Source organism: Ammospiza nelsoni, chromosome 9 (assembly GCF_027579445.1).
Source record: "Ammospiza nelsoni isolate bAmmNel1 chromosome 9, bAmmNel1.pri, whole genome shotgun sequence".
Lineage (NCBI taxonomy): Eukaryota > Metazoa > Chordata > Aves > Passeriformes > Passerellidae > Ammospiza > Ammospiza nelsoni.
This window is the reverse complement of record NC_080641.1, coordinates 18104289-18119968: the sequence shown is the minus strand read 5'-3', so window position 1 is coordinate 18119968 and position 15680 is coordinate 18104289. Positions and strand designations below refer to the sequence as shown.

At 38.4% G+C, this 15680-nt stretch overlaps 1 protein-coding gene across 2 annotated transcripts in view; it reads right to left on the bottom strand.

The window, feature by feature from the left end:
* Positions 1–15680, bottom strand: part of PLPPR5 (phospholipid phosphatase related 5) — a 44949-nt gene that overhangs the window by 4800 nt on the left and 24469 nt on the right. For both annotated transcript variants that reach the window (XM_059478754.1, XM_059478753.1), the window contains 2 exons: positions 7452–7628; positions 5856–5975 (listed from right to left, as the gene is read on the bottom strand). In XM_059478754.1, the coding sequence (XP_059334737.1) occupies positions 5856–5975; positions 7452–7628 (297 nt within the window). The remainder of the gene's footprint in view (positions 1–5855; positions 5976–7451; positions 7629–15680) is intronic.

The window sequence follows — 15680 nt, the reverse complement described above, 5'->3', positions numbered from 1 at the left end:
TTCCCTCAAGTTCCCAAAAGAATCAGAAATGCTGAGGGTCTGCTCAATGGCAGCAGTATCACAGGCAGGCAGACCAGCATTTGTACCATCCATTCTAAGAGGACAGTACCAGGCTGATGAGCAAAGCATGCATCATAACTGCACTCTCACAACACTAACAAAAAAGGTAAATCCAAGGGCTAAGCCTTGAGTGCAGGTTTCTGGGGAAAACGATCCACTGCATAGCTTCTGTTAAGTTTTAATTAATTTCTGTTGATAAGCAATGCTATAATGTCAAAGCGTTGAAAAAATACATTAAACTTTTTGTGATTTGCAGTTTTCATTATATATATTAAATATTTTTAGTTCTTTTTTTTTTTTTACTTTGTTCTTATCAATACAGTTAGAAACATTCAAAAATAGTCATCATCCTAAAAAGAAGAGTCTTCTCTTTGTAAAATTGTTTGTAATTTTTCCCACGGTAGAGTTTGTTAAAATAGAAAATACTACTGTAGTACCTTAGGCAAATGATAATTGATCAAGCAATAATAGTAATAACGTTCTCATGCAGCTCTCTGAGTCAGCAGAGTGTATTATCTGCTTTTACTGGAGCAGTGAGTTTTGGAGCAGGAGTTAGTGTCCCGCACCCTGCACAGAAGGCGGGCAGGCAGGGCAGGGCAGTGCCGTGCCCTGTGGCGCTGCGCTGCCGTGCACATACGTTATTATTGCTTTATTGCCTTAGAGCAAGGGGTGTTATTGCCTTATTGCCTTAGAGCAAGGGGTGTTATTGCCTTAGAGCAAGGGGTGTTATTGCCTTATTGCCTTAGAGCAAGGGGCTCGCCGCGCTCCGGCCCCCACAGCCACGAGAACAGCCTAAGGATGCGCACTTTGAGGGAGGCTCCTCGCAAAGCATCTTCTTGGCTGCGACTAACGCCTCGATCCTGTAACACCTACAACATGCACGTTGGAGGAGGTCACACTGAAGATATTGTTCCACTTCCCATGTTTAAGTATTAGTTTATCTGAGCATTAGATGTAGTGACCACCGTTTGCATTTAATCAGAAACAATTTTTGTATAATCCCCCAGAAGCAGATTTCAGCAGAAGAGTAGGACATGAATACAAATTCAAATCTTTTGACATTGAAACAAAACTGCTTATGATTTTTTATGAGCTGACTGTCCTGGGTATGTGTCTGTGATATGTGTGTGAAGCAATGTTGCATTGTATCTCCTTTAATAGACTGTATTATCAAGAGAGAACAATTATGCCAACAACTGCCTATAAGCTGATGTAAACACATGGGCTCTCATCAAACCATCCTGGAGAAAAAAGTATGGACACCTATGAATGTTTTTGGACATCAAGTACAACAGTATTTGGAGACCTCTCAATTAAAATATTTTGAAGCAGCAGAAATGGACACAACCCTCTCCCACATCTGCCCACAGTATGGTGAGCGAAAGCATCTTTGTATTTTGCTTTTAGCTGTGAACTCAGTGAGAGGTGATCTCCCTGGAGAGCTGTAGGGAGCAGGCCGGGCTCCCTAAGCCATGGTGCTGTGTGCACACCAGGGCACATAACATTTGAAGACTTGGTACCAACATGCTTAAGACCAAGAAAAAAGCAGTAACATTGAGAACTAAAATTTTCTGACGTTGGGAAGAAGCTGTTTTGTGTCTCATGAGTAATCAAGAGTAATCAAAAAAAATACTCCTTAAATTCTGAAGAGGAAATCTTTCCCAGTCTTAAAAATACTAGCAGAATTCATTGCAACATCTACACTAACTATTGCTAGAATGCTTTATCACCATCATTATCTTCGGCACATACACGACAGAACAATAATTACTGTGTCAAACTCAAGAAGATTTCTCAGACAGTTAACCCTGACAGTCACTAAAAACTGATGGGCAACAAGAATGTCACATATTGCAAGAGGAACTCCAAATCCTTATGACCACTAAAAGCTGGAAATGGCAGAAGGAGAGAGCATGTAATCTCTCTCTTTTGAGTTCAGTCATGCTGGATAGTCAGTCCTACAGGGCAGTATAAGAAACTTCATTGAACAAAGAACAATGTTCAATGTGTTGGGAAGGTTTGGGCACTGCTGACAGAAGTAGCAGTATGAAGGAATGCCAAGCAGAACCTTGGGGAATAAATGCAGTTTAGCTGTCAAACACAGCATTGCCAAGAACCGACTGTGCAAATAAGTAGTACTGAATAGCTACAGAAAGCACTGATAATCACACACAGTAATTATCTCATCTCACAAGAGATGAACCATGGTGCATCTCCTAACCCAACACTTCCATCTGAAACCTTCTATCTCAGTATCATATCTACCGCCTCCATTAGTCCTGAAATGCTCCATGCTGTATTTGTATTTGATTTTTTCAAAGCTAGAATACTTATAAAAAATAAATAAGACTAGCAGAGTCATAAGCTACTACATGGGTAGGAGATCTCTGTAAGCCCTGGCCAATTTCAGGCGACTTTTGCATGAAAAAAACGTCAGTCTCTCCTGAAACGGGAAACATAATTTGTGACTGCACTTGGATAAAGATGAAACTCCAAACTCTTCCAGGTACTACCCAGAATATCCCCATTTCTCAGTAATTCCTGAAAAAGAACAGAACTCTCCAGTCTTGACTGTGGTAGGATGAGAGCTTCCTCTCTGCAGGAGACTGCCAGCTAACTGAAACCCAACTGTCTTGTAAGAGAGAAGAAGCTCAGAGACAGAAGAGAAAATGAAGCAGATGGGTGAGTGGTGAGGTTTCTTGGCTTTCATTCTTTTCATTAATTCTGAGGATGATTATAGTTAAGGTAAAAGCCCTGTCTGCACTGCTGAGCAGGCTCTGGCAAGGATCACTCAAGGAGACACTGTAACTACAGCTTATTTGACTGCATGGGCACCTGTGCAGAACAGCTAAATCATCTGCATGCACCACAATGCAACAGAAGTGCCATGCAAACAGTGATCTAACCTTGTCACCAAGCAGCAGCAGCTCAATTCAGAGTATCACAAGAACTTATGCCTATTTAAGTGCACTTCAAATGCAGCTAGACCTCCAACAGAACTCAGACAGTAGCAGCACGGTGAGCATGCCAGGAGCATTTGCTCTCCAAGGAGAAAGCACTGGAATAGCAAGTAGCAGACCTGGAAACAGCAAAGTAATGTGCTTCCAGGGCTGTATGATGCATCATGTGCTTACTCACAGGTGAATTTATTACAAAATAGCAATGAGTGGGGTCCTGTCTGGCAGGCATTTCTAATGAAGTCACTCTTCAAGGCAGGAGTTTTTACTTGCTTGATCCCAGATACCTATATAGTTACTGATTTTTAGTACCAGTCACATAGCTGCATTGCTTCCAGCTTGCACTGCCTTAGCCTTTGATAACTTCAGACAGTTGGGATTTTTGCTACTCCCTGCAGTTAATTTCTGACAGTATCCTGTCTTTAATATTGGTACAGAAACTGGTAGAACTGAAAATAAGGAAAAAAAGTTTTAAAATAAGAAAAATGCAAGTCGATGAGCATTCAGAATATTGAACTGGAATAGTGCTCACTGAAATGTAGTGAAAAGTAACACATGTGTCTAAAGGAGGAAGAGGCAACTAGCACACAAATTATTTAGCATCACTTTCTCTCCTGAGGAGAACAAATGACGTAAAATAAGAAGGGAGCTAAAAAGCAAAGACTAATTCAAGAATTCTTGTAGCAATGGTAGTAAATTGAGAATACCTAACTTTATTTAGACCTTAGTTCCCTGAACTACTGTTCTTAATTCCTTTTATTTAACAGGGTCTGTCTTCTATCTAAAACTCTAGAATAAACAAAACAAAACTACATTTAAAAAAAGGTAAAAATATCCATAGAAACTCAAAATCTAAAGCACTCGTATGTAAGTAACTTCTTCATCAATTATTTGCTAATTCAATTTTAAACTTTCTGGAAGCGGAAACTGAAGAAAGCATTTCCAAGCAATTAGCAAAGTCTTCACCTTATTGTCCTTGCATCCCATCCTTTCTGTCTGAAAAGGAGTAAGGCTTTGCAACACAGACAAAGATGGGACCTCAGCAAGTGGTATCACTTTGTGGTCAGTCCCCAGTTTAATTAAAATTTATCTCTAGAGAGAAGCTGCATGACAGCAAACAGCTACTGCCATAAGAATATGGGTTCAGAAGGAAAGAAGCTCATTCATGTAACAGAGTCCTAGGCAGCTCACAAATGGCAGTGGTTATCCTCTAGCACAGCAAACACTACTATTGCCACCATCCTCCCACACTCTCCCATTGCTTTCCCCACAGCATCTCAAACTAGGCCAAGTCTCAGGAAAAGAACATTGTTGATCATGAGTGAGAGGTTCTCAAACCAGGTAGAAACATGAAATTAACATGAAGTCTTTGTCCCCAGGAAAAAAAATTAAAATGTCAATATCCAGAGAATGTGTATGTATTACCTATGATGGCTTTTGAGTCACAGAAATGACTTTTATTGCATGAGAGCCCAGCATGTAAATAAAACATGTCCTTATTAATGTGGTGTGTTCCAGACCAGCTGACAGCTTGTTTTGTTTTGACATTTTACAGAAAGTTTACTGAATGGATTATTTTGAAGATACACATTCATCATCTAAATGCTTGTTCAAGCAAATGAGACCCTGACCTCCATATGACAAGACATCAGCAGAAGTAGCTTAGACATATTTGGTTCAAAAAAGGCATGTTAGACCATTCTGAAAAGAAATCTTCTTTCCCTTCAAGGAAAGGAAAAAAAAACCCAGGACTAGTAGAAATTCTTACTAAAGAACAACTTCCACCACATTCAAGTGAGTAAGACAGATTGGGAAACCTTTCTTATATTGAACATGAAAAAAAATTATCATAATTAATCTGGAATTAAAATAATACCACAGAAAAATACTTTTGGTGCCCTACCCAGTGTAAAATTGTTTTCTATTTTCAAATATGGGCATAACCCAATAGATTTTAATTAATTATGACGGATACAGTCATTAGAAAAAGTAAACCTTTCTTTAAACTTTGCATTACTAGTTCAAAGTTTTCCCTTGGTAAAAATGTCTAAAATATTTTGTGTATTTTATTATGCTATCTATTTCAGTAGCTTTTTGTTCATAAAATTAGTCAGACAATCTTACCTAGCATATAGTTCAACATCATCTTCAAAAAATATAAATGGTTATCCCAGTAAACCAAAATAAATTTTATCGTGATACTCAAGCAAAAAGTCTTGGCATACCCAGGAGACTCTCACTAGCATGTTTTAGTCTAAAATCCCATGTGCTCTGACAAGAGATCATGGGGTTGTGTAGTTATTGTATGGCCCACCGCTCCTTTCACTGCCAAGAGGGTGCCCTGTCCTGGGGCTAGCACATGTCTGATGACAGAAGCCCCACAGGTGACCCAGAAGGGACTGCATCCCATGCTCCACACCAGGCTCAGGACATGCCACACACAAATAGGATAAATGCCACTTGTACCTGAATTGCAAAGCCCCTTGGGCCAGGGGTTAATCGTTCTTTCTAAGCATTCTAAGAACTTTCTATGTTCTGTGGAATATCAAGCAGAGTATTAATCACATTCACTTGAGGAACACAAGGGGAGAGGGTCTCAGATCTACTCAGCCTGACTCCATGGGCTTAGCAGCAGCTATGGCCCTGAAATGACAACATGAAGAGTCTCCCAAGGGGTGTCACTGAATTTAAGTCTTTCCTTCTTTCTCTTTCACTGTTAAGAAACACTGACATCATTTTAAATCTGATTACCTTGGCACTCTTGTCAGGATAATTTATGATCATCCTTTCAGGAAAGCTATGTTTTATTTAATTGATTTTTAAAAAGTCAGACATTACCTTTTCTAAAGGGCTTTCTACTCTGGGTATGCTGATCATGGGCATCTGGGTCAGATTATCCAGATGAGAATGTTCATGGTCTGGCTGACGTCCTCTGAAGTTATTTACCACACAAACAACCTAGAAGGGATTTGAAGATAAACAGAATACCTAAGGAACAACTCATATTTTCAAGCTTTGATCCTGACAATTATCATTAGGCAGAAATGACACCAGCTTTAGTCACAACGTTACAGTAGAAACACTGAAATGTGAAGTTCATGTTTTACAGAAAATCCTTAATTAATATTTCAAGACAAACGACTTTCAAGTGATTTATTGGTACATGCATCATTTGAGAACCAAAGAAACCTCCTATCTAAAAGAAAATCCATTACTGAAGCTGCACAATAGAGCCCCAAGTATTATCAACTTCATGAAGAGATGTCTTGCAGCATCACGTGGCATTAACCTTTAACTCCTGGGAAGGCCAGTGCCATTTCAGTTTTGATCAGCAAAGACTTTCTCCAATGAAGAGTAAGAAAGGGAATAAGAAGGCAAGGACCATGCCCAATCTGAATGTAACTTCACAGGGACTTTGTAATGTGATGGGTAACGGTTTGTGCTTCTAATAATTACAACACTCAGCTGAGCAGTAATGTTTGCCAACTGCATTATCTTCAAAACACAACTAAATTTGATTTCATGCTACTGGACACCTTGTGTGGAAGGGAACATTTGGAAATGCAAGCAGATATATTTTAAAGGAGACCTGCAGCTACCCTTGCATGTCTAGAGGAGTGAAAACACCCACCCCTGCCATCCCTGGGAGGGTCCTCAGCCAAGCCATGCTTTCAGATCCAAGACCTTGAGACCAAGACCCTGTGATCCAAGGGTCAAGCTCAAAAGAGTTTTCATGGGGAAAAACATCAAAGGTGTACTTAGTACTATTACAAGCTGCCAGGCAGACAAACCTACAGGCATTTAACAGCAGTGACTGTTCTATTCTATAGTCTTGCACTGCAGATATGAGTGAAGGTGATTAATAGATTAGAAATAGTTTTCTGACACAGACAGTAGTCATTGGCAACTGCAATTAAAACTATCTGGTTTTGGAACACAGCTCCAGAAAAGGAAAAGGCTGAACAAAGATTTTCTGATACAGAATAAAATGAAATTTCAACATAAACCTGAATCTATGAAACACTAACACTATGAAATAAATTCATTAGAGTTATTGTAAAGCCAGAAAAACAAATGCTACCTATTGTCTGATCAGTGTCGGTACCACTATATTGAATTTAATACTTTATCCATGAAATCATAACTATGTGTTATTCTGAGGAATATATGCTTCCTGCATGTGGGCCTTGCTGCATAAATTACTGTTTGAAATACTACAATCTGGTTTATATGGAAGTCAAAACAGATAACTGAATCAATCCTTTTTTGACTTCACATTTCTGAGTGTATGTAAATACTACTAAGGAAACTGACAACTAATTAAAAAACTGAGGAACATGTCTTTTGTTATTTAGTTATCTGAAGGCTTTTTTAGAGATACAAACTTATACATTGATTTTTTTTCAAACAGAAGTGACATAGACACACACTTACCAAAAATACTGCTATAGATATTCCAATTACAAATCCTGCTATTACATCTGACCAGTGATTTCGATACTCTGCTACTCTGTTGATTCCAGTAAGGAAGGCCAAGCACATTAAACCCAAACACAAAACAGGTTTTGCAAGCCTTGTTCCTCTGGCTTTCACTGTGTTGGTGATATACATCTGAAAATTAGAAAGGAAGAAAGTGTAAGACTGATGGATGTCTCCCACTAATTGGTGAATAAAAGCTTTATATTATATTATGTGTATTTGGTACTTTTTTTTTTGAAGTGGGGGAGGGTGTAAAGAAACTAGGAGGTAGAGTAGTAGATAAAGTCATCACAACCCTTTCCTAGGGATATAGAAAAAGAATCAGACCATACAGCAAAACTGCATTTTATATGAACCTGAAATGCCTACAGAAAGTCAGACAAATTGGACAATCCTATCCGATTACTCTCAGTCTATGTATTTATTTATTAATGCATAGAAGTAAATAGACTGATTTTTCACTGAGCAGTGTTGACAGTAACAGAAAAAATATTTACCCTGAAGTACTACTAGTATTATTACAAGCTGCCAGGCAGAGTAAGAAAGGGAATACATACAGACCTTATTTTTGTTAGCAGAAGCCTTTCTTCCTTATATACCACTTCTTTACATGACTAATTAATGATTTGTCAAAAAGCAGTGAAAAGATAAAAAAGTGTTAAAGAGCAGTGAAAATTGAACTAAATGCCAGCATCTACTTTCATAAATATAGTTTCAACCAGTGACTATAATAATAGTTTCAACCAGTGCTGAACTAATACAACCCCGTGCTTCACATAAACCAATCTAAATGCTGCGGGTTTTACGCATCAGACTGAGAAATCCATTTGTCCTGCTGCAGTCTAATTCTCCCTGTGTAATACTACTGAATTAAAAGCAGTGTCTGATAACAGAGCAGCTCTTCTGCCCTAAGAGTGCATTACTGACTATCAGGTTTAACCCACCCAGCACTTCCCAAGCTCTGATGAACCAATAAAAGAAATCAATACCAATATTTGACTTTCCATTCTCTTATCTCAGCATTGAGACCACTTGCAACACCCCTCCTCCCCATCCTCAAAAAAAAAAATATATACTTCAGCTAATAGGATTTTTGACCAAAAAATTTCTACTCTGCTGAAAATGTTTCTGTAATCAAACCACTGAAACCCTAAATCTTCAAATTTTAAACAGGATTTAAGTTTTTGAACAGAAGAATGCCAATATTTCCTATGGGGTTTCACTGGAAATTCCAAATTTGTAATGCCATCACTTTGGACTGCAAAGGAAAACACATGAGTCTGCACTGAAGAACCAATACCACTTCTCTGGCCATCAAATGGGCAGTCCTTTGGGTTTGTTTGGAGATTTTTTGTACTGTCTGAAACTTTGGTGGAATTTACCAGGGAATCAGTTTACAAAGTGCTGCAATAATCCAACCAAGAAGCAGTTTAGAAAGTGGGGTTATACTCACAATAAATTAAGTGAAGAGGTAGTGGTCACTGCTTGTCTAAAACAAGTAACATCTAACAGTAACTTTGTTCAAAACACTAGAAAAAGATCCATGGCTTAGAGGATGAAACAAAGCTTGATCTTAAAATAACATCAGAGAAGTGCAACACACAAACCTTCAGTGTACTTTATATGATCAACAGGAAACTAGTAGAAAGATTTCCACTAATTCAGACAAAGCAAAGGTTTGGAAAAAAGAGTTTTGGAGTTTATCTTCAAGCCATATTCTCCTCCCTTTTTCCTAGACCATTTCAGAAACAGTTGATATTTTTATTTGCTGATTCTTCTTTTATCTTAGCTCCTTGTACTTTTGCAGGCTGTCTTCAGTGAGCTACTCTTACCACGCAGGAAGGTGATAATAGAGCTGCAACTTTAATATTCAGCTTTTTAGCCTCAGTGATTTTCTCCAAGCTATAGACAGAGTACTGCACACTGAACTAATTCAGCAACCATCTATTTTAGTGAGTCTCACTGTTCTACTGGATACTGCCACCATTATCCATATTCACACTACATGTCAGGACAGCTGGTGCTAGGAAAAACACTGGATTATTTTTAATACACAATAAGAAAATCAAGTTTTAAATACAGCTTGGGTGAAGTTTACACAGGGGAGTTAGCAGGAAGCTCACCTGCATTTAATTCTGTATTGTGTTATATAAATTGAAATGACTACTGAGAAGGAACAACTTGCTTAAGGTAGGTCACGGTGACATATTTCAGTTATCTATAACAACTGGTCATTGCCCAAGAAGATTAAGATTATCTCTATTTTTAATAAGACAAAACATTGATTGATTCTGCATTACTTCAATCAAATTTCAACATTTTAATACAAAGCCGAAACCAAAAAATGTTCTGCATAAAATTCTCTGAATGTTCTCACAACCAAGCATGTCCCTCAAATCCCTACTCAAAGCACTGAGGAAAAACAACCACAGATTCATGCTGTGCCTCACATAAACAGAGACCTCCATTCGCCAAGCCCCCTCCTCCTATGAGCAGTCATGCTTCCCATGCCCAGCTCATTATTCAAAATAACCTGAGGGTTCTGCCAGCATAGGTATCAAATCTATGTTTTCTTTAAAGAACAGGTACTAATGTAAGGAACAGCATTATATTACAATACAAGAGAATCAATAAAAGCAGGCCAAACTTTCCTGAAAGAATGAGACAAAAAGTCTGTATTTGCAAAACTCTATATAGCAAATACAGCCTCCTCAAGGCAGGATTCATAGATACCCATTTTTAGACTTAGCCCCTTGCAGCTCTAGTGTAAAATATTAACAGTCAACTACCTGATTTACACTAAGAATAAAGTACAATTAAGCAGCTGTTTTCTTCTTGATTCTGGTGGAAAAACTATAAACTAGCACACTCAGCAATTGACAAAGAATAAACAACCTGAAAAGATGACAGGATGTTTCACTCACTTTTAATAAATATTAAATGCAGAATCAACAAAGGAAAATATCGCAGTGATTTAAAACATTAGTAGGAAGGAATGACAGTATAACTTTTTACAGGGATAAAAATGTTTACTGAACAACTTCATCTCCATTCCTTTTAAGAACAAAAATTGGGGGAGGAACTTTCTAATGAAAGAAAACTTTGACATTAGTCAACAGCAAGACCAGCAGCAGAGATTTTGTATGTAAGGTCAAGGACTGATCAGAAGTTAGAATTAATAAAGCGGGCTGCACATTCTCCTGCAACATCAGAACTGTAGTGAATCTTCTCTCAAAGAACTTGTGTTGCTGCTGTTCCTTTTTCCTGAAATAAGATTTTAGTATTAAAAGATACAGAGCTGTCACCGCTAAGCAGACACAGGCAGAGAGTCATGTAAGGTGGATTGTTACCTGATAGCACAATATAACAATATTTACCATATTTTAAGAGAAACACAAACATTTGACCTTCAGTCTTCAAGATATTGGAAGTGAAGCTGTAAGAGAACCTCATGAATTGAAATAAAACCTTTAAATGAAGCAGGTGTGAAAATATGAATTTGAAAGAAATTATCACCATCACCACCAAAGACAAAGCAAGCTACCTGAGAAGTTTTGATGTGACTGGCTCAGGCCACAGTGTAAGGAACAATCAGTCTTGGCATTTAGCTTGTACTGGGAAAGTACTTCAAAAATGACACGCTGCAAGTCTCATGTGAAGTTCATCCTAAATCTAGCATGAATAAAATAATTCCAAAACATGTTAAGAAAAGAACAGGAGCTGTATGTAAAGTGCAGGACAAAGTGGATTCCTGGGCTATGCTGCAAGCTCTTTCTAGGCATCTTTCAGCTATCTTTAGGCCCACCCACACCAACACCTATGCACACAAACACAGGTGCAACAGGTCTCACAATCTCATTTTAGTTACATTGGAGCTACACATCGGCTGTAGCTAGGGAGGGAAGATAATTTTCCTCGCTGATCTCATCAGCCTGGGGCCAGGGAAGGCAGGGAAGAAGATCCCTTCTGTGTCTGCTATTTGTTTTTCCCTGATTTAGATGGCCTGGGAGACTGACAAAGACCAGTCCATCAGTGGGCAGTGAATAATGACTAAAGGCAGTGAGAAGAATGAGGAAGAAACTATTGCACAGGCATCCATCCCAGGCAGCACTTCAAACATAAATTATCTCATGTTTTTGTTTGCTTTTACAATGGGCTAGAATTAAAGAAATTCTCTTGAACTATTTAAGTAATATAAGTAATGTTATAAACATTCCACCCAAGGAATTTTCAACGTTCATCAGACCTACAAGAAAAGAGACACTCTCATCTAAAAGCTGAAGAAATAGTAGGCTGTTGTAGTCTATAAACAGGTTCAGTGTTTAGTTAGAATTCAGTTTGAAAATCTGAAAAAAGTGTTTTAAGCTTCCCTTGGTAATAATTAACGGGTCAAACTATTTCTAGAGCAAACCAAAGTCATATTCTCAAATCATCTGGGTCCTTCTGCAACTGTCCACTGAAGCTTTCTAGTAGTGTTTCTGAAGCCTCCTCCAGCTTTCTCTATATGTTTTGATCTAATTATTTATGATGTTAGACCAAAATTAGCTTTCAAAGTCAGGGGCTGGCTTGGCAAAAGGCAAAGAAAGCTCCAGAATTCTGGACCTTACTATTAATTTTCCCACTATAAGCTCCCCACAGCTGTAACTGTAAAACAACTGGAGCAGGTAAGAGGCATCTTTCTCTGTACCAAGACCATAAGACATCTATTACAAAGGCTGTTTTCTTGAGGATCTGAATTGTAATGAAGAGCTGACTGACATGAAATTTATACAGGTCTTTAGACAAATTCCTGGATCAGACAGTAACATTATTTTATTATTGGTCTGAAAGAAACCAATGCACTCAATTTGTGAAGCTCATGACATATGTTTTATTATCAGTATTAAGGGATACTTGCTGCACCAGATACTGAAAAGAAATTCCACATTCCTAGCACTGTTCCTGAACAGCAGCCAGAAGAATCCTTTATTTTCTAACAAAAAAAGGAGAACAAAGTCAATTCAGTGAGGTGGCTCTGCTCGTCCTCTTCCTCCTGAACACTCCCTTTAGGCTGAGAAGTCTATCATGCCTTCACCAGCTGCCCATTTAGCTGGAATCTAACAGGCACTTTAAGACAGAGGACAGGTGAGACTACACCTTCAACTGGATCAAGGAGTGACACTGAAGAGAATGTCACCATGCTGCCAGCACTGTTACCCAGACTGTCTTGTTGTCTTTTCCCAGTGACTTATAAATACACTGAACAGCAAAATCAATGCAGCAAAATGCCAGAAGCAAGAGTCTTGCAGAAAACATGATCATGGGCCAACTAAAAGCTCTGCAAAGAAGAAAAAATTATTGGTAGGCTTTACAATCTGCTAGTCCTGTCTGAAGTCAAAGTTAAGGCCAAGGGGTCAGAGTACAAAGCAACAAAACACTTCGGGGCTGTGTCAACTCTCAAGACATGAAGCCTGTTCCTCTATCATTACAAACCCAAAGCAAGCCTGAAATGAGTGCAGTAACACAAAGTTCAAACACTACCCTACCCAGCTGCTTCTGTGCAATGCATTAAGAACAACACAAAAAGGGCAAAACTTCATAGAATTAAAATTTCCCTTAAACTACAGCTAGCCATGACCAATCCCCCAGGTCTGCAGTACCAAAGGATAACTGTTAGTCACAAATCTTAAATTTAAATCTATGGGATTAGGCTGACAAAATCTTCATATATCACTTTGAAATCCTAACAAAAAAAGACTCATGACTTCCACTTCCTGTGTCTCAACTGCAGAAAACACCCCAACTATGTGCATACTTGACAGCTTCAAACCTCTAATTGTCCAGGCTATGTCAGTTTATGTATATTAGAATGTGTCTTGTACAATTATATACTGTTTAATAATGCTGCAGTGTTTGCCTATGTAGCAAATATTGTTTCATCTGAGAAAGGGTGAATTGCAAGGCTGGTAAGAAATGAAAGTAGATACAGTCAACTTATTAACCCAACTCAACCAAAAACAAACAAAATATCTCCAATGAGATCAGTGTAGACATCTAAGGAAAAAAAAACAGGCACCAGCCTGATTAATTAGAGTTTCAGAACAGATTTACAGTAGTTCATTTTGAAAACACTGGTACACTGGAAAGAAGAAACCTGAAAGTCTGAAGAAGAAAGGCAATGCATCTGTGTTTGGAGCAGGGTAGAGAAAACACCTAACCACAGCACTGCCATTCAACACTTCCATTGCTAAATCTCTCTTGATAGACACTGGAAGTAATGGAGGCAAACATTACAAAGCTCTAAATACTAGCACAACAACTGTTTGAAAACGACTGTACTTTCAAGGGAATTCTGAGTTACCATAGCAGCCACCCACTCTCAAAAGGGGGGAAAGGGGGGAAATGAAGACTCAGAACTTAGAAAAAAGAAGCTATTGTTAACAAGACAATATGCACAGATGCTAGGTGATAACGATGTGGCTGCACTTAAATGGAACGAGATAGGGGAATTATTAGATAAAGCATTTAGAAACCACGTTTCTAAATTGGTTGATGGTGAAATCACACAAGTCTAAAAGCATTTACTTCACCATCTAGGAGAGCAAGGACCCTTGGGCCAGCTCTTGGGTGTTTTTTTTTTCCTTTAGGCTGGTTTTGTTTATGCCCAGCTGGCTGAAATAACCAGGGACGATTCCATAACAATCTCTCCCTCACTCCAAAATTTCTGTTAACCAAAAAGAAAGCACATATTGTACCAAAGATTATATGCTAATGAAAAAGTGAGTAATATATGGAGGTCTTTATGTCCATGCTCTCAATAACTGTTGTGGCATGGCTCATAGAAAGACTAGGCTACTGTTATAAATCTTCTACTCCAGTGAACAGTGATGAGAAAATTGTTATTTAGGGCCAACCATCCTGATAAACATCATGGCAGTGTAAGGACATGACCCCAAATATTGGAACATTGAAATTTTTTTCCTTTGGAGTTATGTAATAAACAGTATTTTTCGCTTCAGTCATGATTAGACTTAAGGGAAAAAAAAAAAAAAACAAACAAAAAAATGACCTGACAATATTGTAACAAGGAGCTACTACACGAAGTCCTAAGAGTAGTTAATAGTGCTTTAGTTAAATGATAGCAGTGTCAAGCACCATGCAGGAGTAGAATAATGACACAGGATATATTCATTTCTATAGTTACTGAAAGAGCAAATAGTAATGAAATGGATCTCAGCAGCTTTAATTTTTTATATTGCTAACTGTATACTGACCACAGACAAGCTCTGCATAAAGTACTCTTGCTCATGTCAAAAGCCACTTATATTAGGTATTAAACCTTACTGATGTCTGCTTTTTGTTTTAAAAATGTAATAATACTATTTTACTTTCTGCTTTGCTGTAGCTGAATAGCTAGTTTGCTAGTTACTCTGACTCTTGGTAACAGTAGAAATCCAACTTTACAGATGGATGAGAAATATAGGAGCAATTACAATGAAAAATTCTGAGTATTTTCTAAAATAGCTTGCATCAAATTTAGAGTGTTTCATCCTTAGATATCTCCCCAAATAAAGACATTACTAGTAGAACACTTACACTTGCCTCAAGTTAGAATAAAATGTTATTGTGCATGTCTTATTTGCAAACACTTGCCTGTGCTAACTAATGATCAACATCTCTTAAACACATTGCTCACAAGGAACCTGGTGAATGTTACCATCAGTGCTGCAGATTTTAAGCAGCTGGTTCTAAAACCCTGTGTAGAAGCACTCAGTTGACACACTGAGACTGAGATCTTTGCTATGTTGTCAAGGATCAGCTTCCAGATCAGTCAGGAATTAAAAGTTGGCTCAACTGGTATGTGCTCAAGAGCAATACACACTCACACGCAGGTATATCTACATGTGTATACATGCACACACACACACCCATGGGCAGGCCACTGCTCAAATACTGAGGGAACACAAGGGCTGACTCCTGCAATGACCACAAAGCTCCACACACCTGCCTAGTTTCCCACTGGCCCTGTGAAGACAGTCCTGGGCTCATCCAAAGGGCTGCAGAGGGCTGTGATACCAGCACAGGTCAGCTAAGACACTCCCATAGGCATGTGCTGGAGGGAACTTATCCCCAGCAAAGGAACAAGATGTTCTTGCTCCTGCTTAAGACTAGAATGATATGCACTCCAAACTAAGCCAGAGTTAC